Source organism: Mytilus californianus, unplaced genomic scaffold (genome assembly GCF_021869535.1).
Source record: "Mytilus californianus isolate M0D057914Y unplaced genomic scaffold, xbMytCali1.0.p SCAF_4, whole genome shotgun sequence".
In the NCBI taxonomy this organism is placed as follows: Eukaryota; Metazoa; Mollusca; class Bivalvia; order Mytilida; family Mytilidae; genus Mytilus; species Mytilus californianus.
This window is the reverse complement of record NW_026262690.1, coordinates 42,184,097-42,211,340: the sequence shown is the minus strand read 5'-3', so window position 1 is coordinate 42,211,340 and position 27,244 is coordinate 42,184,097. Positions and strand designations below refer to the sequence as shown.

The 27,244-nt window shown below is 31.8% G+C and overlaps 1 protein-coding gene across 2 annotated transcripts in view; it reads left to right on the top strand.

Annotated features, from left to right (window-relative positions):
- LOC127698354 (uncharacterized) overlaps positions 1–12,884 on the top strand; it is a 31,937-nt gene extending 19,053 nt beyond the window's left edge. For both annotated transcript variants that reach the window (XR_007980797.1, XM_052201769.1), the window contains 5 exons: positions 6,288–6,358; positions 6,727–6,768; positions 8,918–9,026; positions 11,769–11,809; positions 12,361–12,884. Coding sequence is in view for 1 of the 2 variants with exons in the window: in XM_052201769.1 (XP_052057729.1) it covers positions 6,288–6,358; positions 6,727–6,768; positions 8,918–9,026; positions 11,769–11,809; positions 12,361–12,650 (553 nt within the window). In the remaining variant the exon portion in view is untranslated. The remainder of the gene's footprint in view (positions 1–6,287; positions 6,359–6,726; positions 6,769–8,917; positions 9,027–11,768; positions 11,810–12,360) is intronic.
- The last annotated feature ends 14,360 nt before the right edge of the window (positions 12,885–27,244 follow it).

Sequence of the window (27,244 nt, the reverse complement as noted above, 5' to 3'; positions counted from 1 at the left end):
TGTTCTATGCCAGAGTACCAGTATTCGGACATTTCTGAAGACAAGAACTAATCTCAACGTTCGATTCGAGCTTGTCACAAAAAGACAGTTTCCGGTTTTTACATTATACAGACTTTTTCATATTTGTTTATATTATAAACCATTTGAAAGATTGATTAATTGTCATTTGCATAACGTCCAAAAACATATACTCAATGTATGTTCAGGACTATAACCGTCAAACTCACTATAATTTATAGGGTAGATTATGTTAATAGGGTCAATTAAGGTGAAGGGCGAGAAGTATAGACTGCCACTGGAAAATGAGGACTCATTAGACAGGCTCACATAGTTTGCTTTACAACAACGACATAACTTGCACTTGCTACTTGTGGAAGAGCAGCTGAGATCACTCTGTTTTCTGTAGGGTTCCTGTTGTTCAATCTTTGGTTTTTCTTTGTAGTATTTTCGTAGACTGTTGTATGTCTTTTCGTCGTTTTTCGGGGTTTGTCATGGTGTCGTCGGTTTCTCCTTGATTGTTCGTTTGGTTTCTTCTGTCTCTTTTTCAATGAACTCCTCTACGAGTTGTAACAGGATTTTCAACATGAAGAGAACGTGACTGTTTTCCTACAAGAGGCTTCGGATTTAATGTTCAAATTTTATCCGTACGTCGCTGCATTTTTGTACACCCAAAACATCCACATTGGTGACAACTTCGCAATTTTGTAGGAAAGTGAAAACATTCGACAGGAAACAAAAATGTACGCGTTTACGTGGAGAAATTGAAAAGCATGTCGGATTTCTGAAATGGAAACAACAATGTCTGCGTGAATTAGATGAGCACATATGAAAAAATCGAAACGGAGATAGCTGAAGCAGGCAGTATTTATAAACAAAGAGGGGACAACTTTTATTTTTGTTTAATTCTATGATCGCGTGTTTAACCTTTACTCTATAGTGTGTAATAAGTCTATTTTATTTTCTAAACTTCCTCTACATATTCTGGGGTTTTCGAAAAATCTGGTGTCTTGCATAAGGCGTCAATAATGGATGTCTGTTCGGATATGTTTTGTCGACTACCAAAAACAGCAGAGAACCATACGCTCTCCTCGAAAAACAGAGTACTGCTCACTAACCGACTTATATACCTTTCCACCTTTTATCCCTTTTAATCAAAGGAATGATTTTACTGATAAACTTTGTGTTGAAATGGACATTGCCATAAGTGCACTCTATAGTCCAATTTTAAGAAAATTTTACCGGTCTCGGATCATGCGTTACTCCTCATATTACGAGCACATCAGACCCACTCATGTTTATGAGAAAGAATTATCGATACTGTGAAAAAAAATGTCCATACTCAAATGATTCCCAAAATCTCTATAAAAATTGCACAATACAAACAACTCAGAACTCAGTTGTCATTTTTACCTGCGTCGCTGAAGGTGAAAGCAGGTCTAGTAATCGCTGGACTCTGTCCGTCCTTCATTCTGTCCGTCCATTCCTCCCAAAGACCTTGGGTAGACAACTTTCCTCAAAGATGTCTTTGCTTCTATTGAAGGGAATCATCTTGTATTTCGTTATAATTAATAATTATAAGTTCCAGCGTGTAAGTATAATTACTGCATCTGCCTTCCTGTTTGGCGATACTTTGAAATTTTACAAGACTCATTCCACAAGGAATGTATGAAAAGGAATGATCATTCATGCTTCAGTATAATAATCCAACCTATATCAGTTACATGCAGCGACGCAGGTCCAGACCCGGTATTGGTCTTGCTTAATTTGAAAAGATAGATAATCCTGATTGACGAAAAAAATTCTAACTATTTAAGTACACTATTTTACAACAGATTCCGATGAATAGTTTAAATTTAATATTCGACACAAGGATGTTTTTTTCGTATATTTTTGATTTTTTTATACCAAAGACGTGGACAAAAGTGCCATGCCCAATTCAGAAAAAATAAAAGATGATAAAAATATACCGAACGACAAGTACAAGGCCACGAAGAATGAATAGTTCTTAAACACCCACCCGCTGCATCCCCTCATTCTCTTTAACAAACAAAAAATGGAAAATGTATCTCTTAGCTTAAAAATTAAATATTGTCAACGTGCTCTTTAGTTGATCGCCATTACTTAACACTAAGTCTTGCTGAAATTAATTTCTAATTATCCCAACTTAGCCAACGACAGTTGCGATTTTTGTATTCATGTATCATGTAAAATTTATCAAATGATGTTTTTCCATGCTATTTTACTCCGTACTTTTACATCATACCCAACCTTGATAACACCATGTACAATAACTAATGTGTTCACAATACTACATATATTTCTTAAAAACCCCGTTGTTCAACTGTAGAAAATTGTCATAGGCGTTAGACTTTGTTTTGAAACGACGGTTTATATTTACACTTTGAGACGACCCAAGATTTAAATGCATTGTAATCATAATCGTAGATGTGTGACAGTTTCCGCAAAAGTCTACTATCGGTATATGTATGCTAATGGACAAACTTCATGATAAAACTTTACTAAAATCATGGACAAAAGTGTTTTCCTAATTCAGAAAGGATAAAAGTTATAAAAATATACCGAACGACGAGTACAAGGCCACGTCTTAAACACCCACCCGCTGTATCCCCTCATTCTCTTTAACAAAAACAAAAATTGAAAATGTATCTCTTAGCTTAAAAAATTAAATATTGTCAACGTGCTCTTTAGTTGTTCGCCTTTTCTTAACACTAAGTCTTGCTGAAATTAATTTCTAATTGTCCCAACTTAGCCAACTTTCCGTTTTGAATTTCCCTTGGAGTTCGGTATAAGATAAGATAAGAAAACTTTATTTTGATTCGGCATAAGTTAAAAAGACACAACACAAGCTCTAAGGAGCTTTTGACCGAATATAAAAACATATACATAACATAAAAACAGTCTAATTTGACATATAAAACAACCTGTTATACGAAGTTAAATCTCACTTACATAGCATGCAATAAAAATTTAGCAACAAATTTAAAATGAAATAAAACATGCTAGACCAGAGCAACCAAAAGCAACATAAATAATAAACATCTCAAGAATTATCTGCAAGCAGAACAGCGACATTCCAAACCGTTCCAGGACTGAACAAGACTTTTAAAATGTGAAATACTATTTTCAGTCCTGAAATGGTTTGGAAGGCTGTTCCATAAAATAGCGGCAGCAAATTTGAAAGATTTTTTACCGTAACGGGTTGACTTTACCTGTGGAACATCCAGAATATTTACATACCTGAAAGAATACTTAGATTTTTTGACGCTCACCAAATTTTGTAAGCACACAGGAGCTATATTATTTATAATCTTAAAAGTTTCTAGAGCCATTGTTCTAATCCGTCTAATCTGCAAGGAGGGCACCTTAGCTTTAAGTAAGAGGTCCTCATAGGGGCTGGTAAAATCCTCATATACAAAAATTTTTGTTCTTTAAAATCGCTTTAGAATAAGAACTCCAGAACACCTCGAACTAAATATTTATGCGGACTATTTGAGACAATGATTGAGATAAAGCACCGTCATTTAACATTATAACTGACAATAAAGAAGTTCAAAGACGCACGACTCCTATGTTTAATCAAGGAAAAGTGCCATTCACTAAAATACAATACTTTTCCAAAGCTTGTGCTAATTACATCATTATCGATTGAAAATACATAAGTGAAACATTTGAAGCCATACAGAAGCGTTCCTCACAATCACATGTTTGAGTTATACAGCCAAAACTAGAGTTGCTGGAATTCACGCATGGTTGTTGTTATAACTGCTTTTTGACAGACAAAATACTTGCAGATTTACTTTCCAGAGGCATGCTTGCTGTAGCTTATAGATGCCATCGGAAGGAAAGATGGAGCTCTTATACTTCTTACTTTCATGTAGAATGAGTTATGGGCAAGCAGACTATTAGTCGAGCGAGAAATATTCCTGATTGACGAAAACTTTGTGACATTTAAATGTAGGAGAGATTCAGTTAACATCCATAAACTGCATACAATATTCTCAACTTTCAAATAACCTTTATGTTTTACAAAATTCCCAATGATAAAAAAATCACCGAAGCATTATCCTTTAACGCAACTGAAATTGTATCTGGACGAGAGAAAACTTTTTCCAAATTGTGGTGAACGTATAAATAACGCGTGTTAGCGAATTTTCGATGTAACTACAGAATAATTACTAATTGTCAACTGTATTTATGAAGGATACCCATGGCAGAGTATTTCATTAATTAAGAGAATACAGTGAATTCAGAACACCATAATTACTGGATTCCAGCAACTACCTTCCTAAATGTAGTACGATCACGATGAAACAACAACAGACGCAAATTTTGTAACACTTGTATTTTGAAAAAGGGTTAGATATTCACCTTAATATACAAAAGAAGTGTTGACTTTAAACGCATTTAAAGTCAGAAGTAAGGATTAAAAAGGACTTTAAGTGAACATTTGCATTTGTATTTGTGCAATAATTACAGTTATGCACATATAAATTGTACAAGACCTTCCAGAACCACACTGATGTAAGCGTTTCGCTGATTCACTTGTCATCATTGTTAAAATCATAATTTCGGATAATCCTACAAATTATCATCTTTCGATAAAGTAGTAGAGTTCCATACCATTGCCTAGTAAAAAGAATTAGAGTTTCTCCGTTTATAAATGAAGAATTATATTGAAACTAAGGTGCCAACACAACAGCCAAAGTTGACCTTAGATTAGTTTGGTTATTTCTTTTTCATACAGCTCCACGCGTATTCGGGTATTTATACATCATTAACTTTCTTGTTTTTAGTTTGAGCGTTCCTGATAAATTTAAATTCAGAAAAGCGCTTTGGATACCCGAAATTTATATAATTTATTCATTTAGCAAATCACTGTTATAAAAGGAGAATTAGATTTGTATGAAACTACATATAGAATTTGATTTCGAAACATGAAACATGGTTTAGTTGTTTGTTGGTTTGAGAGGTTTGTAGTATGGACTCTCATTTCCTATCTGTGGAATGAGGACTTCACCATACACACACAGGTATCCGAAGATCAAAATATCTATACATTCATTGATAGTTTTATCTCAGTCATGAGGTAATAACTCTCACATATCAAATCTCAGACTTCAGTACAAAAAAATATACATTTACCGTTTGACTTACTTGTTAATAAGCATGTCTTGCTTTTAGAAACATGATCTGCCATCATGACCATGATTTCCTTTATTCTATTATTTTTTCCCTGTTAATATGACTTAAATAACCCAATATGTTTGCTTCTCTATTTACATTACTAACAAATAATCAATTTTGTTATAGACATAAATAGATATTTTAGTTTGGGAAAACATGGTTAATTAATAAATTGAAACTTGATTTAAATTGCTTTAAGTAATTGCTGGTATTTTTAGGTCAGTACTTTGTGGTATGATTGCGCAACTATCCACCAGAGTTCAAATGCAGTGGACGTAAGCAATTATAGGCAACCTTCAACAATAACAAAAAACCAATACTGTTAATTCGGCCATATTTCTTTTTCTATTTACTTTTTCGTGTGCTTCCGGCTGTTTTGTACAGTTTGTTATTTTGTTCTCCTTTGTCCCAGGTAAAGTTTGGAGTTTGTGCGCTCACCAACAAATTTAACTTCCATATCCTTATTGTGTCTGTCAGGAGCCTATATTTAAGTGGTTGTAGTTGCTTGCTTTCTGTCATATTTGTCTCTTGTTTATTGTTTCAGTATCAATGGTTTCCTTTTTAGGATTGTATCATATTTGTCATGCTGTTGCCATTTATAATATGTATCATATATACTTTTCGTGTTGCTCAGTCTTTAGTTTTTTATGAAGTGTTTTGTGGACTTATTCGTTTTTTACGGTACAAAATATTTTTCTTATATTGTTCCTTTGTTATTTGTAAAACCAATTAGTAAAAATATAACTCTCCCTTTTGCACATATGGAATGATGCTATATAAAAGGTCATTTTGTTTTGCAACAACATGCAAACAATACAGTGACCAATATGTTATGCATATTCAGGGTGACCATGAACCAAACAAGATGATGCATTGACATGTTCAACTGAAGAGAAAGCAAATGCTTGTAAAATTGAGATGGAATTATAATTCCCATAGTATTGTCCTTTTCTTTTACTTAGAAAAAAAATTAACTAACAAAAAAGATATATATTCTACATACAAAAGGGATATCTATATGATTGAGAAGAGTCGATGAATTTGACGTATTAACTTGATTATACAAAATATGGCATTTTCAGATGCAACAAAGTTCATGGTTGCAGAATTATCGAGAACATTGACGCAAGAATACCTATGATTTTAGTTAAAGGTATTGTAAAATATATACCTACAAATGTATTTATTTTTAAAGATGAAATTGAAAAGTTCACTGAGAGTTTATGTACAGATTGAAACATGTAATTTTGCAATTAGAATAATCGATGACTATTGATACTCAAAAATAAATATAAGATGCAAGTCACTCGTGAATTTGAGATAGAAAACAACGTTATTCTTCACAACGAAAATAAGTTTTTTTTTTTAATGTAATCAACTTAACTTAGGGTTAAATAAGTCTTTAAGAAAAATCTTTTTTGTTTGTTTGTTTTCTTTTAGGTGACATGTGTAAATAATGACACATTTCTTACCAATAACATTTTGAGATAAACATTGGGTTAACTTTAAAATTATTTTCAGAGTCATCCACCACTTTGAAAGATGAATTGACAGTACCAACAGGTAATAATGATTTTTTTCTTCCTTTATTAAAATTTGATGAGCACTATAAATGCCTGTAATATGTTACCTCATTAGTTGGTTTTTCAAAAGATTTATGAGATAGATCTAGCATCGTCCTCATTTATTCTTAGATTTGATTCTGTCACGAATTTAAAAAAAAACTTCATTTTTCATTTCGTGTAAATAACAGTCAAAAATTTTTAAATTGAAGAAATTTTTAGAGATTGATCTGTTTTAATAAAGTTTAATAAATAGTGTGACCTGTTGGTAATAGAATAATGCGCGTCAACTTCAAAATTATTTTATTATATCTTGCTGCCAGTCATTATTGAAAGACATTTCTTATTGGTTATTAGCTCGAAATACAATAAAAAATTTTACAAAAAATTGAATTACGTTTATGATTTCGTATACCGTATACATATCTATATATAAGGATACATTTTACATCAAGATACTTTCAACAAGTATATAAAAACTTTTAAAAAGAATCATGATACTTCTACAAACATCATGATATAAATTTCAACCATCGGTATAATCTTTAAAAGTATCCTGATACTTTGGCAGGTATTCAAAACATATAGACATATATTTAAAAAAAAAAGCTTATGTTTAAAATAAATATAATTAAATGATTAATAAATGTCATATTGTTTTAAACATGTATCCCGTTTATACCGAAAGCATTGGTAAACCTCTAATAAGACTTAAAGTGTTTGGATACACGAATAATGAATAATGTAAAAAAGGAGGACCCAAAATTCCGAAAGGTTTTGCAGATGAGGTAATCTATTCCTGGGGTAGAAAATCCTTATTATGTCGAAAAATTCTAAGTTTTGTAAACAATTAATTTATAATTATGACAATATCAATGATAATTCATGTCAACACAGTAGTGCTGACTACTGGGCTGTTGATACCTTTGAGGAAGAAACCTCCATCGCCAGTTGCATAAAAAGCAGGAGTAATTGATCCTACGCTTTGAGGATATGTTCACTTATCAATATTATAGAATATTCCCTGGTGAACTTATGTAAGGCGCTTCCTAGACACATGCTACATTTTATTTGTGCTATGGTAAAACATGAAAACAACACTTTATCAGGAACGCTCATAGCCGAATATTTGAAAGCTAAGGATGTAAAAGTACCGAAACAGTAGTATATGACTAAAAGGGACATAAAATTAATAGTTACAGCTATCTAAAGTCAACTTTGCCTCCTTAGTTTCTTACTAATTTCTTAATCTATATAAACGGACAATTTAAGAAAGACGTGCTATAGTTCATGTCAGTACCGGACTGACTACTGAGCTGATCATACCCTCGGGGACTGATGTTTTTTTTTAAATTTATCATTTTATTAAAAACCAGACTTCTAGATGTCATGCAATCGTACCGCTTTTCTCAAACCGTAACTATAAGTATTTTGACAAGTGGATGGGTCTATCCATCAAACAACAACACAAAATCTTTACATAATACAGATACGTATTTCAATTGCATCAAAGTTTCTTTGATATCTGTCGTAGTATTGCTTGTTTGAAGCCATGAAACATGATTAAGGTAGAAGTTTGATTTAGAAACACCGTGTTCGATACCTCAGCTGATGGACTTTTTGTACCATTTGCCGTGTAGTCTGTTATTCAACAAATACAGCATTTTCTACAGGTGAATATTTCCTAATTACGGAGAGATTTCATTTATGCAAATATTTGCTCTTCCAAACTGTATATTAATTATAAATTATATATTGTATCGCCATCGTATTTGAGCTAACTTATAAGTAGTACAAAAGTAATAATGGCATGGATTTTAAAATATCATATGAATTTTTGTCATGTCCTTATTTAGTTATTACTCGTTTCCCTCATACAATAACTAAACAAACAATGGTGAAACATTGAATGATTAGCCTTTTTATATACTTCTAAAACTTCTCTTTTCAAAATAAAACATTTAAAAAAAAATAGCCTACCTAGAAAATATGGTGACGAAATGAAAGTATATTGTTGAAGAGATCTAAATGTCCAGGTTTAATTTAGAATTTGTGTACTTGTAGACATAATTATTTAAATCTAAACACTTTTCTATATTTCAAATTGGCCATGGTTTCTTTTTAATTTGTTTTATAAAAATACATTGTAGAACATATGACTCATACATTGCAAGGTGATGATGGCGGAGACCCAGTCAACAGTATAATTATTGCAGTGCTACTAGCTGTTTTGGTTATCATCGTTTTAGTTATAGTATGGTATGTAATTTTATAACAGACATCTCCGCGTGCTATTTCAGAACATGAAAGTGACTAATAATAGTTACCAGAAAAACAAATTCTTTTCAACCAAATAACAACACAAATATTAGTATAACTCGAAACAAAAAATTCCCTACATATTAAGTGTGAAAAATCATTAAAACGTGCCCACTAAGTTATTAGAATTGAGATTTTATTATCTTTTTAGGACAATCATAATGTTTTCTCTCATATATTTTAAGGACTTATTGTAATTGTTTTCACTTGTTTCTTTGTCCATATATCTAGGCTTTCCATTACAAAATGTTGTTCTAAAAATCTTATCGTTTAATAATAAATGTGATGAAGCTTTAAAAACACATAAAAGAAGCCAGGTTTATACTTTGGTACGCCAGACGCACGTTAAATCTACAGATGACTACATTATTTAACAGCAACGCGTAAACATTTTCATATAAATTTTGGGTTTGCCAATTATAGCTTGAAATGGAGTTTTCTATTTCTGTACATGGAGAAATTTGTCACACTGAGATTAAATTTTACAGAGTAGCACAATCCCACATACTAGTATAGTTCAACTTTCTTTTTCATAAAAGATGACAAATAGCTTTTAAACACGCGGAAATTTGATAGTTTAATACATAGAGCATTTACAGTTGTCGATTTCAAACTTTGTCTAAATCTAATAAGTTGATTATTATAGTTATTGCCTTCATGATGTCGAAACTGAGACGGAAGGAAGTGGGAAAATGTTATTCTGTTAAAAACAAACTAACAATGTCCATTGTTTATGCCAATCGTCCTTTTGATACATATCGCATATTTTATCTTCTCCTTTGAAACTACTGTGACATTTTCAACCACGTTTTGGTTTTAATTAGGCATATATTATTCTACACAACTTTTGATACACATCATACACAAAAATCTCCATTCAGGATTATTCTGGAAACGTTCTCGGCCAGAGTAAACTCGTATTGCGGATGATGCATCCATAGCAGGAGACGCATAGATGTACCTGTCGACGAATCAGTTCTCGTTCCTTTTGAAGTTCAGTTTTCGAACCTTGTAAGATTGTCAGATAAATCAATGAATGAATTAATTTTTTTTATAGCTTATCTGTATTTAGGGAACTGATTGATATAAGTTCTTCCCGTTTTCGAATCCCTGTAATGTCTGTTGTATACTTGTAGTTTGTGCACTTGTTAAAATAAAACATTTCTTAATACAATGTTTATCGATATGTTTTGTGTATTCCTATGGGAACCAATTGCTCTCCTGTAACAGCAGACTTAATGTATTGTTACGGATCACAGTTTATTGCCTAACTCAGTAAAGATCCGTCTAAGTCATTTTGCAGTTACTTTGATGATTTTTTGCTTTAAAAAATCAAGTATTTTTTACTATACTGCGGAATATGCTTAGGGGAATTTACTTTAAATGAATCTAATATAAACAGCAATAACTGACATTTTCTAAATTAAATATATCAGTTTGACATGAAATACTCTACAAGTTTACAAAAAAGGAGGACATTTTTCGTCCCAATTTTTAATTTTGGTTTTTGTATGTTGGTGTTCCTTCTGCACCTCCTTTCGGTGTGTATATTTTCTAACTCGTTCGCTATACCAGTATCTGTTGTGTCGTTTTATATTTCACTGAAAATCATCTATTCATAACTGGTAAATGTTAAAGTCAGGAAGTTTGTTACATCCACTTACTTAAAACCTTTACAAAATTATTTGATAGATACAAATCAAATGGTTGGGAAGTTTTTAACTGTTCTTGTAGAAACCTTTTACAAATGTGTCTGTTCCATGTCAGCAACTTGTATTGCAGTGGGTATATTTGGTATATTTGTTCTATTGTTGTTATTTGAGCATAAATCAGGTAGTTGTTTTATTGCGTTACAACTTATTTTTTGTTTTATTTTATTTTGTCATGTCGGGGCCTCTGTAGCTTGCTATGTGGTATTGGATGTGCTTATTGTTGAAGGCCGAACTGTGAAAAATAGTTACTTACATCCACGAAATTTGGTTTCGGGTGGATAGCTTTTTAAAAAAAAAAATGCAATCATACCACGTCCCCTTTTTTTTATATATTAAACTAATACTGCTCTTTCATAATGGTAACAAGGATTGTAAATTCACAACATTTACTAATATAAGAGAAATTTTAGTTTCAAAATATATTGCATAAGAAAAGTTGCATAATTTGAAAATATTATTTTTCATAATTGACTAGTATTCATTTGTCCAATAGATATTTAATGAATTTACATGAAGATGTTTGTGACTAGACCAATGCAGATATTCAACTAACTGTCTTCGCTCGCTTACGTTGATCAGTCACAACGTCTTTGTAAATGGCGTCTGGACCAATCAAAACATCAAAAATAAAACCAAGTGACCTACAACTTACATTTGGAATCTGTTTTCTGAATTAGTTGACCTGATTTAAGTTTTTATCAGAGTCAGAGAAAGACTTGTATCTATTAAGTAACAATTTTAGTTTTAAAAGAACAATTGTAGAAATGCACTCAGAAAATATTTTATTTTATATGAGGATCGGAATTGTTCAAGGCTAATTGTTTATCTGAATTATATGCCACGACGTGCAGTGTTTAATGCCAGGTGAGACTCACATACTCTGTTGAGTTTATCAAATTAATATATATTCAAATCTGTGTAATTTAAGAGTAGAACATTTATGAATGTGGTTACTGGCAATTTGTTTTAGGAAGGAAAGAGAAAAAATATGTAGACGAATAACAGATTCGCGTAAGTACAGAAATATATATGCTATATGGTTTATTGCATTGGTTCTTAATTGTACACAAGTACTAGTAATATCTATAAACAGATTTAAACAAGCTATCAGAAAAGTGAAAAATATCTCTTAATGGGCATATAAATGTTTCGATGACGAAACTTAGTAAAATTACAGTAACATTCTTGACGAAGGGAATGGACATCTGAACTACCGGGTCGAACGGGAGTTTGGGAGAAACAACAGAGATTCTTACACGAAAATGCTTCTTTTTTTGGTAATATTTGCATGTTTATTTTATTTCATAAAAGCATAACAATGCAGTTTCTTGCTTAAAAAGCTGAATATGTGTAACGTTACAGATTTGTTTTACACTAAAATGATGCTCATCTGGTACCTGATGAATTTTGAAAACTATAGTAGTCCATCGCCACTGTGGTATAGTGTAAGCCAATGGACATCAAGCTTTTAATGTCAATTTATCTTGAACAGCTTTTCCATCAAAATGTAACATTCAGATTCGTATACGATGTTTACTTTTAAGTGTATTTTTACATTTTAGAAATGTCGTCAGTTCATGAGAGGCACAAAAGACGGCATGCAAACGAAGACGACGAAAATGCTTACTCTGAAATTAGAGAGTCGAAGATGGTCAGACCAATGACAGTTTACGGGAGAAAACTATCACACTGTGACCTGGATAACCAATATAACCATTTGTCCCTTAAACAAACAAATGGGATATCTCGCATCAACAACTACCTATATAATATGCCGACAGAGTACACAGAACCAATTGATGGGATTGGAAATGATTGCGAAAAGACATCTGAAAAAAACAGATCAGTCTGACAGACCAAATGAAAGCTGACCAATCTGAATTACATTATCAAACTAATTTTGGTATACAATCAAATAGTTCTGCATTGTGTTTCGTAAAGAAAGAAAAACATTTACACGTGTTTTATTATAATCTCGATGTTTTAAATATTTAGAAAGTTTTGAATAAAAATGGAAAAACGTATAACAATGCCAGAGACTATTCAAAAATATGATGTACATAATACAAATAACCCGAGAACAGTTATCGACTAAATGCGTTTCTTTTTTAAAGTAAATTCATATTCAAAAAGTTTTCTGTGTTTTCTGAATAAGATTTATAAAATTTAGTGCACTTTTTTTTGGAAAAGTTTATGTCACATTTGATGGAAACCCTTGTGACTCATATTGCTAATATTGACAAATTTACATGCTTTTGCAGTTGGTGGTGGGTTCGGTTATCTCAAATTTTTTTTATCGTTAATTGAATGTTTTCTATAACCTGTTCTAATTTGCAAACTTTTTGTGAAGGTTGAAGTGTAAGTTATGTGATCCTGATATAGTAACATCTCAACTTTTGGATATAAAGGTGATCCAGACTGAGTATTAATTAAATATTCAAATTGATCTTTTTTAGACAAATTAAAATAAGCAACGTTGCTTGATTCTGAATCCTATTGTATAATGTAATTATCATCTTATTTAGATCATGATTTGATTTATTAATTACAATATTGTTTAAACCAAGTATTAAAAAATGTCGATTTAATAAATCGACTTACCTTTATAAAACTTAACAATCTAAATAGGATAAGTTGTACTTATAAAAATAAAAGGAAAATGTGGTATGATTGCCAATTAGACAACTCTCCACAAGAGACCAAATGACACAGAAATTAACAACTATAGGTCACCGTACGGCCTTCAACAATGAGCAACGCCTATACCGTATAGTCATCTATAAAAGGCCCCGAAATGACAAATGTAAAACAATTCAAACGAGAAAACTAACGGCCTAATTTATGTACAAAATAATGAACGAAAAACAAATATGTTACAAAGCAACAAACGAAAACCACTGAATTACAGGCTCCTAACTTAGGACAGGCACATACAGAATGTGGCGGGATGAACTTGTTTGAGGGCGCCAACCCTCCCCCTAATCTGGGACAGTGGTGTAACAGTACAACATAAGAACAAACTATTGAAATCAGTTGAAAAAGGCTTAACTCATGAGATGGATACAAATAGAAATACATCTAACAAAAACACAGAGTGGACGTGAACGGGTACTTATACATCCCAACAACAAAAAGACACTAAGCACAGATCTGGTAGTACTCACCGTTACTGACAGCTAGTTCAAATCAATAAAAACAAATCATGCATTTAAGACTAAATTATCAATCAGTACACATCCAACATCCAATGGATTTAGTGTAAAGACGTCATAAACAGTCAGAGAAAAACATGACCTTGTGCAATGCCAAGATACAGGTATCGACAGATTGTAGAGCCATGAATAAGCATTTGTATATGAAAATAATATTTAGTTTGATTTTAATTTACTGATAACAAAATCAATATTAATACCAATAAAAACAATATTCTGATCAACGATCTAATTGCAGTGTTTAATTGGTTACCTTTTAGTATAAGCTAATTTAAAGGATCGATAAGTTTACCCGGATCGTTTCTATATTTCCGGGCTCGGTAAACAACATCTCCGTAAAAATGAGGATGTGCTATCCCGTTTGAAATAAGTTTTCTGCAGGTACAACCAAACTTCAAAACCAAATCTTTATATCTATGGAAGAATTAAGTAAAGGTTTTAAGCAATTTGTGGTAACGGAATCTCTGCCTTCATAATTTACCAGTAATACATATTTATCGTTCATTGAAGACCAAAACGTCACAACAGACACGGGAATAGCGAACGAGTTGTGATATATAAACACCGTAAGATGGTGCCAAAGGAACATCACCGTCCAAAAAAGGAAAATTAACAATAGGGAACGAAAAATCGTCCCTTTTGTCGTAAATTTTAGTGTAGAGTTTCCCGTGTATAGCTGAATTATCTAAATCTAGGAAAGGATAGTTATTACCGTTTATATTTGATTTATTTTAAGTAAGTTCCTTTGGATAAATTTCAGCAGTATATTTAGAAAATTCTTGATTATTTAACGATAAAATATCATCAAGATAACGGTAAGTGTTGTTGAATTTATCAATTGTTTATATGTATAGAAACTAAGGAAATACAGGAACCAATAATATCAAATCTGTAAAAGTAATCTGTTTTCCGAAAATTACAAGTACATTATTCCATACATTTATTATAAAGTTAAGATAAAAAAAACAAAACCCAACATTTTGTGATCAAAACATAATATTTAAACTCAACTTACACACTGAAGAACAATTTGTTTCCCAGGTCCAGTAAAGAGCTGAACAATTTATTAAACTATCCTTTGAAAAAAAATAGGCTAATAGGAATCATAAATTGCCATAATCCTCCTTTGGGAATCATATGATCATATAATTGCAAAATATTTCTAGGATGTCTTCTTTTAAGAATTCCATCTGATGGCTAAGATGATAAGTCAAAACTTCTTCTTGCCACCATAGGCTGTTCCCGCGTATCGATAAACCTGGAGATCATAAACGGCACTTCCTGAAAATTAAGTTTATTAACAGAGGTATTGATTTCATCAACTTATCGAGTATATTTAATGACTCTACCATTCAAAACTCTATACCTACCAATTTTGATAACACAATACCACCTATTATATCGTATACTTACAAAAAAACAACAAAAGTTTAATTTTAAACTATACTTCAGTAACATCAGACGTCAATGTAGAAAATAATACTCCTCTAATTTGAGACTGTGAATCGTCGAATTTTAGGTATGATCCCTATGGCCATGTTATTACGGGGGACCTCAATATCGTTTAAAACCGAGAGGTTATAAACTTTTTGAAAATCGTCCTCCATCTTAAATAGATTGGATACAGTGTCGTCAGGTCACAAAAGACGCTCTTTCGTCGTATTGTAAAAATTGGTGTAAACGGGAAAAATCAAATAAAAAATCTCTCGATTCTTATTTAAATAAATGTATGAATGTTGTGGATATTCGAATATCACATTTTGAAAATAATTCAGAAATAAATAAAAGAGTACATAATACGCCTATTTCTAGAATAAGAAACAAACTTCAAGTACTTTCAAAGCGGTTAGTGTTTGTACCGGCCGACAATGCAGCCAACAATGTGGTGGTGGTATGCCGTAAATACTACACAGACGTTCTTAAGAATGCAATTTTAAATACTTCTACATTCAAGTCTGTGCGCTCCACAGAGAGTCATATAGTAAAACAAACATATCATAACCACATCACAGATTAAGGCCTCTTCTGAACATTTGAAGGTCCCTACTAAGTATTAGTTACCTAAACTACACACAAAAAACCCAGTAAAATATCGATTCATCTCGGCCTCTAGTAAGTGTTCTACGACTAATTTTATGTGCTTTTAACTAGTTCCTTAAAGGAGACGTGACACAATTTTTTTTTTTTTTTTTAATTAATTAATATTGGTCAAAAAACATATTTTAATAAATTTTTCTTGTCAAAACCTCATTAAACGGCCTTTTTATGGTCAAATAATCCAGCGCTTGTCGTAATCTTTGATTTTTAATTAGATACCGGTCACGTGATCGTGATGACGTCAGTGGATACAAGCTGAGAAAATGTCTCAATATGGACGAAGTCGATCACATTTCTGCATAATTAAACAATGGACGGTGTTGACAGCAGTTTTCAAGACAACTCTCAAACTTTAGATATTCGACCGTATCGGTTTGAGCCGTTACTTGTTGAAAATAATCAAGTAGAAGATATAAATTCGTCATCCGAAGAGTCCGACATTGACGATCTTTCAAGCAATATGCAAGCTGTAGGATCTGCAAAGAATAAATGTTTGTTGTTAATTTAGTTTTACAGAACTTTAACTACTGTGATAATTAATTAAGACATATAAATACAAGTCAACGTCTTGGGTCACACAATGGTCAATTGCATTTCTGAATAATTATGTGGTCTTAAATTACAATTATAATGAAATCAAAAACATAGAGAAATATACCTAACTTCTTAACTCCATTTTATTTGAGCTTTCATGGATAGTTGTCTGATTAGCAATCAAATATACCACTAATAAATTGGTTCTTAGATATTAATTCAATAATTTAAATTAGTTAGTTTGCTAAATGTAGCGTTCAAGTTCAAAAGTTTATTATAGTTTATTATAGTCGCACCACATACATACACGTATAAACACAATAGGAAATATAATGCACATTTTTAAATTTAGAATGCATATATAGAGATCTGTGTAGAAATATATCAGTATTATAACAATTATTTCACCATAAATCAAGATATATTTCTTAAAAATGTTTGAGTTTAACAGGTAATTGAATTACATTAAATAAGACAAAAAGAGAGGTAATAAATTACCTATCACCTAACCAAGTATATTGGGTGTGAAATTTGAATTAGTGAAGCAGCCCCCAATACATGTGTAATAAGTATGACATAACAGGGGAAGTATTAAAAGTAATATTTAAAGAAGTTTTGAAACAGTAAAATATATTCATGTATTTGTCTCCTCCATAACCATCCCATTGAAAATGTTCTAGGAGTACTGATTTTTTGTTGTGATATTTGTTATAATGTGTATATCTTCAGTCTATACTTAATACATTATCTACTACTCCCAGGTCTGTATCAATTGGATTTATTTCTATTATTTAAGTTAAAACTATATTATTCAGCTTCATGTCTTATGCAATATAAAGGCTTGCATACATACACTAGCCAAAATATTTGTTTTTCATTCAAGTCACCTTTTGCATATTTCACCTCAATAACCTTGCATCAATGGTCTATCATTTTGATAGTATGACTTGGCATCTCTTCACAATTTTTTTTATAAAGAAATAAAATGATTTTCCATAAATAAATAAAATAATAAGGGTAAATAATAAAAACTTAATTGCAACACACCTTTTACAGATGCCTAATTTTTATTAGAATCTATGTACCTACTGCAGGTTATGTTTTAGTTATGGAGACTGACAGGAATTTAAATTTTTAATTTTCCAGGTTTTTTTTTAATTCTTTTCTTACTTTAAAAACATTTCTTCTTTATTGTCTATTCATTTTGCTTATTATACTCCATTCTTTACAAAGTAAATTCAGCAACCCATAATTTCCTATCCCCCCTTTTTAAGCTGCACTGTCAGTCCTTTTTTTCTCTATTCTGTAAAACCCCATAACCGACAGTCGGGTATTGTTTATTCCAACAGGTAAAACAGATATGCATTACGTAACTTATGTCTGTAACATTTGCTCTAGTCTATTTTCCAACCTCACCTGTGCACCCAGCAGGTGATCATGGATGTACACAGATTCGACGCATATTACGCAATATTGCGTATTACCTAGCTATGTCTTATCTATCATCACCTGGGGGCATGACACCTGTAGCTTTCAACTTCAAAAGGTAACCCAGCATTGCGGATATAGTGTGCCGCATACCTGTAACTTCTGATCGATGTTTATGGATGCATGTCCAATTTCAGTGTACACACCTGCACACGTGAACAGGTAGTGAGGTACACTAAAGAGGTACACGATACCAAATTTTAAACACTGAGATATATTGGGCTATACACAAATATGACGAAACTATAAAAAATAATATTATTAAAAAGGGACGCAAAAAAATATTTGCGAAGAAAAAAAAAAAAATTTACGTCAGCCTTTCTCCGCTTCTCAGCTTCTCATAAGCTCCCCGCTTAGGTATAGGTGGCCTTGGCTCAGCTGTTGTTGGTTGTGTCAATGGAATGTCAGGTACCGCATTTGGACGGAGTTTTGGCTTCATGGTAGGACAGCCCTCGAGATTCTTCATAACTTCTGGGTCACGATCGTAACATGCATTTGTAAAGTGGGCGGAACAAAGTCTATGACCAGTGCTTGGTAGGAAGTCCCACCTCTTACAATAGTGTGTCCACGCCTTCCTGGTTTGCGGGTTACTCGGAAAACGGAAAAAACTAATTAAACTGTCCTTCTTATGCCTATTGTTGCATCCACTGGCAGCACACAGAACCATTTTTAATCACTGTCATGGGTTTTGTTGGAAGATATTCGAAAATGAAATTGCGCTAATTATGCCTATACACCCGTCAGTCAAATATGATTGATGAAACCACTGACGTCACAGCCTCGTTCTGAGTGACTTCCGGGATTGAAATATGCATAATTAGTATGTCGACAGATCGATACATTTAAATTCATATTTTATCCATTTAAACGATAATTATATTGCTTTCGATGTTTTTTTGGGGTAATTATGTATAAATAAATATTTATTTAAAAAAAAAAAAAAAAAAAAAAATCATGTCACATCTCCTTTAACTACTATCAAATAACTTATCATTAACTTTTGTAATAAAATATATGAAAATAGTGGAATTATTTTTGGAGTGTAAAGAATTCTTTGGATGTTTTATATAAATTAAGTGCTTTTGATGGTCCTTTTGATTCTGTTGACAGTTTCGACTTTTCAACTCTTTACATCACACTTCCACACAATCTTATCAAACAAAAGTTTTCCAATTAAATTAAATGGTCGTTTGGTAAATCTGAATGCAAATATATTTGCTGCAACTCATGTAAAGCCTTCTTCTCTAATGAGAAAGGTAAATATGCTAGATATACTTACTGGAGGTGTGATGAGATGATTGAAGCTGTTAATTTTCTCCTTGATAATATTTATGAATGTTTCGGCAATAAAGCTTATCAACAGGTTGTAGGTATTCCTATGGGCACCAATTGTGCCCCTTTAATAGCAGACTTGTTCTTGTATTGTTATGAATCACAGTTTTTTGACCAAACTCAGTAAAGACCCGTCTAAATTGCATTTAATTGATAAACTCAACAACACTTACCGTTATCATGATGATATTTTTTCGTTAAATAATCAAGAATTTTCTAAATATAATGCCGAAATTTGCCCAAAGGAACTTACTTTAAATAAATCAAATATAAACGGTAATAATTGTCCTTCCTAGATTTAGAAATTTCAGTTTTACACGGGAAACTCTACACTAAAATTTACGACAAAAGGAACCATTTTTCGTTCCCTATTGTTAATTTTCCATTTTTGGACGGTGATGTTCGTTTGGCACCATCTTACGGTGTTTATATATCACAACTCGTTCGCTATTCCCGTGTCTGTTGTGACGTTTTGGACTTCAATGAACGTAATATATGTATTACTGGTAAATTATTAAGTCAGCTATTTCGTTACCACAAATTACTTAAAACCTTTACTAAATTCTTCCATAGATATGAAGATTTGATTTTGAAGTTTGGTTGTACGTGTAGAAAACTTATTTCAAACGGGATAGCACATTCTCATTTTTACGGAGATGTTGTTTACCGAGCCCGGAAATTTATAAACGATCCGGGTAATTTTATCGATCCTTCAAATTAACTTATTCTAAATGTTACCAATTCAACACTGTAATTAGATCTTTGAATATTGTTTTTATTGGTATTAATATTGATTTTGTTATCAGTAAATTAAAATCAAACTAAATATGTTTTTCATATACATATGCACATTCATGGCTCTACAATCTGTCGATACCTGTATCTTGGCATTGCACAAGGTCATGTTTTTCTCTGACTGTTTATGACGTCTTTACACCAAATCCATTAGATGTTGGTTGTGTAATGATTGATATTTTAGTCTTAGATAAATGATTTTTTTAATAGTTGTTATTGGCTTTGAACTAGCTGTCAGTAACTGCAAGTATTTTCAGATCTGTACTTAGTGTCTTTTTGTTGTTGATGTATAAGTACCCGTTCACGTCCACTCTGTGTTTTTGTTAGATGTATTTCTATTTGTATCCATCTGATGAGTTTAGCATTTTTCAACTGATTTTATAGTTTGTTCGTATGTTGTACTGTTATGCCACTGTCCAAGGTTAGGGGGAGGGTTGGCGCCTCCAAACTTGTTTAACCCCGCCACATTATGTATCTGCCTGTCCCAAGTCAGGAACCTGTAATTCAGTGGTTGTCGTTTGTTGCTGTGTAACATATTTGTTTTTCGTTCATTATTTTGTACATAAAATGAGCCGTTAGTTTTCTCGTTTGAATTGTTTTACATTTGTCATTTCGGGGCCTTTTATAGCTGACTATGCGGTATGGGCTTTGCTCATTGTTGAGGCCGTACGGTGAACTATAGTTGTTAATTTCTGTGTCATTTGGTCTCTTTTGGATAGTTGTCTCATTGGCAATTATACCACATCTTCTTATTTTTATATTGTACCTATGTTCATGTTGTATTCTAAAATAACAGAAACAAAATTGTACCCTGCACCAAATTAGATTAAAACTAGCATCCCTAAAAAATTAGATAATGGGGTAAAACATCAATTTTTATCATTTTCTCATTTATTCCAAATTCTATAAGTACCTACCATCAGTTTAACCTAGTTTTTGACTGATTTGTTTATGAAATGCTCTCCTAGCTAAATAATGTCACACCTATATTTTTCTTATAGAACTATAATAAATATGATACATATACTTGCTGGAAATGGAATTGGAATCCTTATTTCGTTGACAAAGTCTATAGACGTTCCGGCAATAAAGTGTATCGATATGTTGTTGGTATTCATATGGGCACCAATTTCGCCCTTTAATAGCAGACTAGATCTTGTATTGTTATAAATCACACGTTATAGTCAAATAGTAAGATCTGTCTAAATTCCATTTAATTGATAAATTTAATAACGCTAAGTGTTACCTTGATGATATATGAATATAAGGTGGTATGATTGCCAATGGGACAACTATTCACCGAAGTTAAAATGAAGTGGGTATAGGCAATTATAGGCAACCGTACAGCCTTCAACAACGAGAAAAAAAACTCATACCGTATAGTCGGCAATAATGGGCCCCGACATGAAAAATATCAACCAACGACAACCACTGAACTACAGGCTCCTGACTTGGGACAAGCACATAAAAAATGTGGCGAGGTTACCCTAATATGTTAGCTTTAAATAATAAAGAATTCTCTAATTAAACTGCGGAAAATTGCCAAAGCAAATATACTTAAGATTAATACATTATGAACAGCAATAATTGTCTTTTTCTTAATTTTAGTTTCACAAGAGAAAATACAGAAATTTACTTCAAAAGAGACAGATTTTTGTTTCCTATTGTTAATTTTCATTTTTTGGGCGGTGATATTCCTTTGGATACTTCTTACAGTGTGGAGATTTCGTTCGCCATGCCTATATGTTGTAGATTTCAATGAACGTATATAGTAAATTATTATTATTACTAGAATCTTTAACTTATTTTGTTTACAAACTTTTATTACTTTTTCAACAAAGATTTGGTGTGGACATTTAGCTGTACCTGTAGAATTCTTTTTGCGGCAAACGAGATTTATCACATCCAAATTTTCAAAACGATGTTTGTAAATTTAGATATGATCCACATAAACTTCTTCTAATATATTTAATAAATACATTTAACTGTTATAAATTGAACACCGTAGTAAGATCTTAGAAAATTGTTTTTATCGTTACTAACTTTGGTTTTGTTATTGATAAAATAAAACACATGTACAGCTAAATCTGATTGTGTTTCTGGTTTTACATCCCTTCTATAATATGGACTCACATTTTGGCATTACACAAGGTCTTGTTTTCTTGAACTGTTTATAACGTCATAACACTAACCCCGTTTGATGTGTATTAAGGTAGATTCACGGTATGCCGCCATCTTGGATTGTACAATAGCAGTACAAAATCGGTCTAGCTCTTTGCCTAAATCTGCAAATTTTGAGACAGATTTGCAATTTATGTGTAAGAATTTTTATTTGTTTAAAGAAAAATAAGTGATTTATAGCATAATCCAAAATGTTTGAACAAATACCAAATATTTGTGTTTTTTAGATAACTTAGCCCTTTAAGGGGAGATAACTCTTATAGTAAAAAAAAATATACTGGAATGATAGTGAAATTTCTATTTTTTACTTGTAGCAAGAAACAAGTTCGGTGACATTATTATTTCTTTTTATTTTCTTAAAGCAATTTATAAAACATATCTTCTCATATTTTATTTCAAAATTCTATCTCATAGATTTCTTTTTATTCACAAAAATGTGTTTTTTCACGAACAATCTATGCAAATTCGGGCAATTTTGATCCACCTTAATTGATACGTTAGTATGGGAGAACACTGCTAGTGCTCATAGATCGATACTTTTATGTCTTTTGTCTTTCTGTTAATTGGGTTTTATTTTTTCTCTTTGCCGATTTGATGAGTCAAGTCCTTTCAAACTTATTAAAAGTTTATTCTTATGTTGTGCTCTTACACAACTCTCCTAGGTAATAAAAAAGAAAGGCAAACTATCACACCTAACACACATGTTTAACTCCGCCACATTCTGTATGTGTCCATCCCTAGTCAGGAGCCTGTAATTCAGTGAATGTCGTAAGTTGCTGCCTGTCATATTTGTTGTGTTTCGTTTACTATTTTGTCATAAATCATGCCGTTTATATTCTAGTTTGAAATGTTTCATATTTTGACATGTCGGGTTATTTAATTGATGACTATACGATATTTGTTACGGTGACATTTAGCTGCGTTCACTCACGTCATTGGACCTCGAATTGATATTTGTCTCATTGGCAATTAAACCACATAAATATAAATGGTTAATGTTAAATTTCATAACGGTCTATGTTGTTGTAAATCTGTGTTCTCCCCAACACTTGATACCTTTTCTTTTTTTCGTCTACCATAAAAAAAAACTTCCTTTGGTACTTGTGTAATTAACAGTGCATTATGAGTAGAAGGACACTTTGGTCATTAGCAAAATACTGCATTGATTTTTTTTTCGATTTTGCATCTTAAAAGATAGAGAAAAATTTTCCTGCCAAGTTTTCAAATTGCAATACAAGGGGAAAATTCATTAAACTTTTAAAACGTCTTTATCTCAACAATTAACTTTTTTTCTGCTTTTTCACTAAATATTTTGTTTGGTTTTTAAAATAAAAACTGAGGTGCACTGGACTGAGTAGCCATAACGCAGTATCTCCCATAATCATTGGTGCAGTGTTGAGACCAATTGCTATATCTTATAGCAATCGAACTTACCAAAACATTTATTAAGAACGCAACAGTGCACTTCTAGCCCACACTTCAACGTACAGAAATTTCAAAAGGACAAAAAAAAAGGATTAATTTTAGCTGCTTAAAATATATATATTTTTTTTACTTTCAAAACTGGTCAAACTGACTTATAAGATATATACTTTTCGGGTGTTAAGGAAATATTAAGCTTCTAAATTATCAAAATTAGTGTTTGTCAAACTGCAATATATCCAATGAAATTTTCCGATAAAGTGTGTGGTTCAAGTTTTTTGAAATTTTTATATTTTTGTCAAAGGGTCAAAGTAAATATTTTGTCAAAATTTTATGAAAATTAAACGAGCCAATTTAATTTTAGTCAAGGTGTTTTGTACCACCTTAAATGTAAGTTAAAGTTACAATAAGCAAAACATATTTCCTTAAAAGTTCTATATACTTTGCAACAACATAAAAACAGAAGAAAGGAATACTGTAAATACAAAGACAATTTTCATTAGGAATTTTTGTGGTGTTCTTGTTTGCTCAGTCCTTAGTTTTCTATGTAGTGTTTTATACACTGTTATGTGTCTTTTTTGTCGTTTTTCGTTTTAAATGGCATTGTCTGTTCGTTTTCGACTTATGAGTTTACATCTGTAATCAATGGTTTAACTATCCGTTTAGTATCTTACGTCTCTATTTGCACAGTAGACAAGTGTCTATTAAATATGACAAGCTCTTAATATCCTCGACTTAAGAAAAGTAGTGTATTATCTAGGGGTTACTGGACTGGGAGAGGCACATGCGAAATTAATAAAGTTTTATGACAGCACAATCCTTTTTGACACGATTAGTGAAATTACCAAAAATGTATAGAACAAACCGAAAAAAACTGAAATCCATTCCGTTCTACACTTTTACAGCGAAAGGATGTTCATTCCAACATAATATATCCGATACTAGATTGAACAACAATGTATTGAAAACCTTAATCAAATAAAGAATAAGTCAACTAAGGTTCATGTCTGTCATATTTGTTTTTCGTAATTTGTTTTGTTATAAATAAGGCCTTTAGTTTTCTTAATTGAATTGTTTCATATTTTTCATGTATGGGCCTTTTATAGCCGACTATACGGTATGGGATTTTTTCTCATTGTTGAAGGCCGCACGGTTGCCTATAATGCTTACATCCACTTCATTTGAACTTTGGTGGATAGTTGTCTCTTTGGCAATCATACCACATCTCCTTATTTTTATAAGAGAAAAAAAAAGGTTTCAATGACAATTCCTAAACTTATTTAGTTATTAATAATAAAAGTATCAGTTTGTGATAATAAACCTTAAAAACGCAGACATTTTTTTAACATCGAATAAAAAGTGGACTACCAAACGTGCCTGTAATCTGCAGTCCGACCCATATATCATTACGAAAATGAAACTCTTCTGTTTGTAGCTTTATAAAGACTTAACGACTGAATATTCCAACTGAAAAAGGAGTTCTTTCCACTTCAGTCTAAAACTTCTAGTCAGTTGTCACATTGCATGTTATGCACCGGCGTTTTAAACGCCAAACAATTGTTTGTTCGATCCTTCCTCACGTTTCAAACTTCAGACTGGTTAAAAAATCAACAAATCACATTTCAGCTGTTAACTTCATGTACTCCAAAGACCACTATAAACCTTTAAACTGTGGCAACTGTTCTTGTTTTGCATCGTTTTATGGTGTCTGACACGTCCGTCTTTGTACACGTCAACATTGATACTGGGAAGACCCCTTGTACAGCTATACCATCATTTCCAAAGTTGATAGCACGCGCTCGTCGTCATTATAAGTTATAAGGGAGACATAAAGGCTTCGTCGATAAGTATTTTCATAATCTTGTTTTCACTATATTGTTTCTTTTTCTGTACACTTTTTGACATGTACTATAAATAACATGGGCAAGTAATTTACTCATATAAAAATGTTGGTTATAAAAGTGTAAGTTATGTAAGCGAACGTAGAATTGTTGGAAGATTTATATTGTTTTAATGTCCCGTCTAACATATAGTTATCTATTATAACAATAGGATTATCCGGCCTTATATCGATCTCATTTGTAAGAGTACAACAGCGTTTACTAAGGTCTCCTTTATGAATTTTAGATCATTATAATTATTTCAATTAAAAAGTTAAGCCTTGTTTTTATCGTGATTTCTAGTATACATTTTGACTGTTAACTTTGAAAAAAAATGAGATTATAAACAATATCAATATAAAAAGAAGGAGATGTGGTATGATTGCCAATGAGACAACTATCCACCAAAGTTAAGGATGTACACCTCTGAGGAGCCAACAATTTCTAGAGTTAAACTTTTTTTCTTAACCTGATGTTTGGGTTTATATGACTGTAAAACAAAATCGATGAAGAAAAAATCATATGGCGGTGCACTTCTTTTTTAGCTAAGGCCATTTGAATTACCCCATTTTTAAAGATTTTTCCCATTTTTCATCAATTTTTACTAATTTTTGGGCTATTATCATGAATATAATCACAGTTTCACAATTAAACTTTTTTTCATACTTTCACTAAAGATGAAGTAGACCAGTCTGAATAAATCTTACTTAAAAAAAACTATAGGTTGGTGTTAATGTTATAAAGTTTTATTAAATTTTGTTGCTTTTTCGTGTCAAATTGACCATGTTGTCAATTTTGTAAATTTGGGATTTTTCTTGATTTTTTCTTTTAGAATAAAAAGCATATTAATTCAACTTCTTTGTTATAAATGATTGAAAAATACATATCTTAGAATTTTGAAAAGAAAATATTGATATGGGATGTATATATTTTTGGTAAAATCATTTCTTTGTACACCTCACCCATTTTCTCAACATTTTGGTTGAAAATTGTATTATTCAAAAACTTTTTTTTTTTAACGTGACTTATATATTTTATTGCACACTATTGCTGTTAACAATTTACCTAGTGTACAGCATTGCACTAAGTATCCCTGATATATTAGTTACAAGGTATCCAGGGAGAATATCTAATAAGAGTAAATTGATATTAATTAGTTAATATACAGCGTGTTTGCCATCATCAGCTTTGGTTTTTAATGTTCTTGATAATTTGAATATCTATACGGAATATAATATAGAGACAAATTGTCATTTATTAACAGGTAAGTTAACCATAATCTTCTTGATTTTTGTAGCATAAGCTAAGTTTGCACAGAGACATATATACACAGAGATTGGCAACTTCGACAGTGGTCAGCGAAATCCAAGTAAAATCGCGCGGCCCCGCGTGACTTTAACGAGAAGAGATTATCGCCATTTTGTAACAACTAACAGAGAAGATCGCAACTGACTTACGATTGTTATTTTACCTCAAGCATTTCAAAACAGCATAATGTAAGTTTA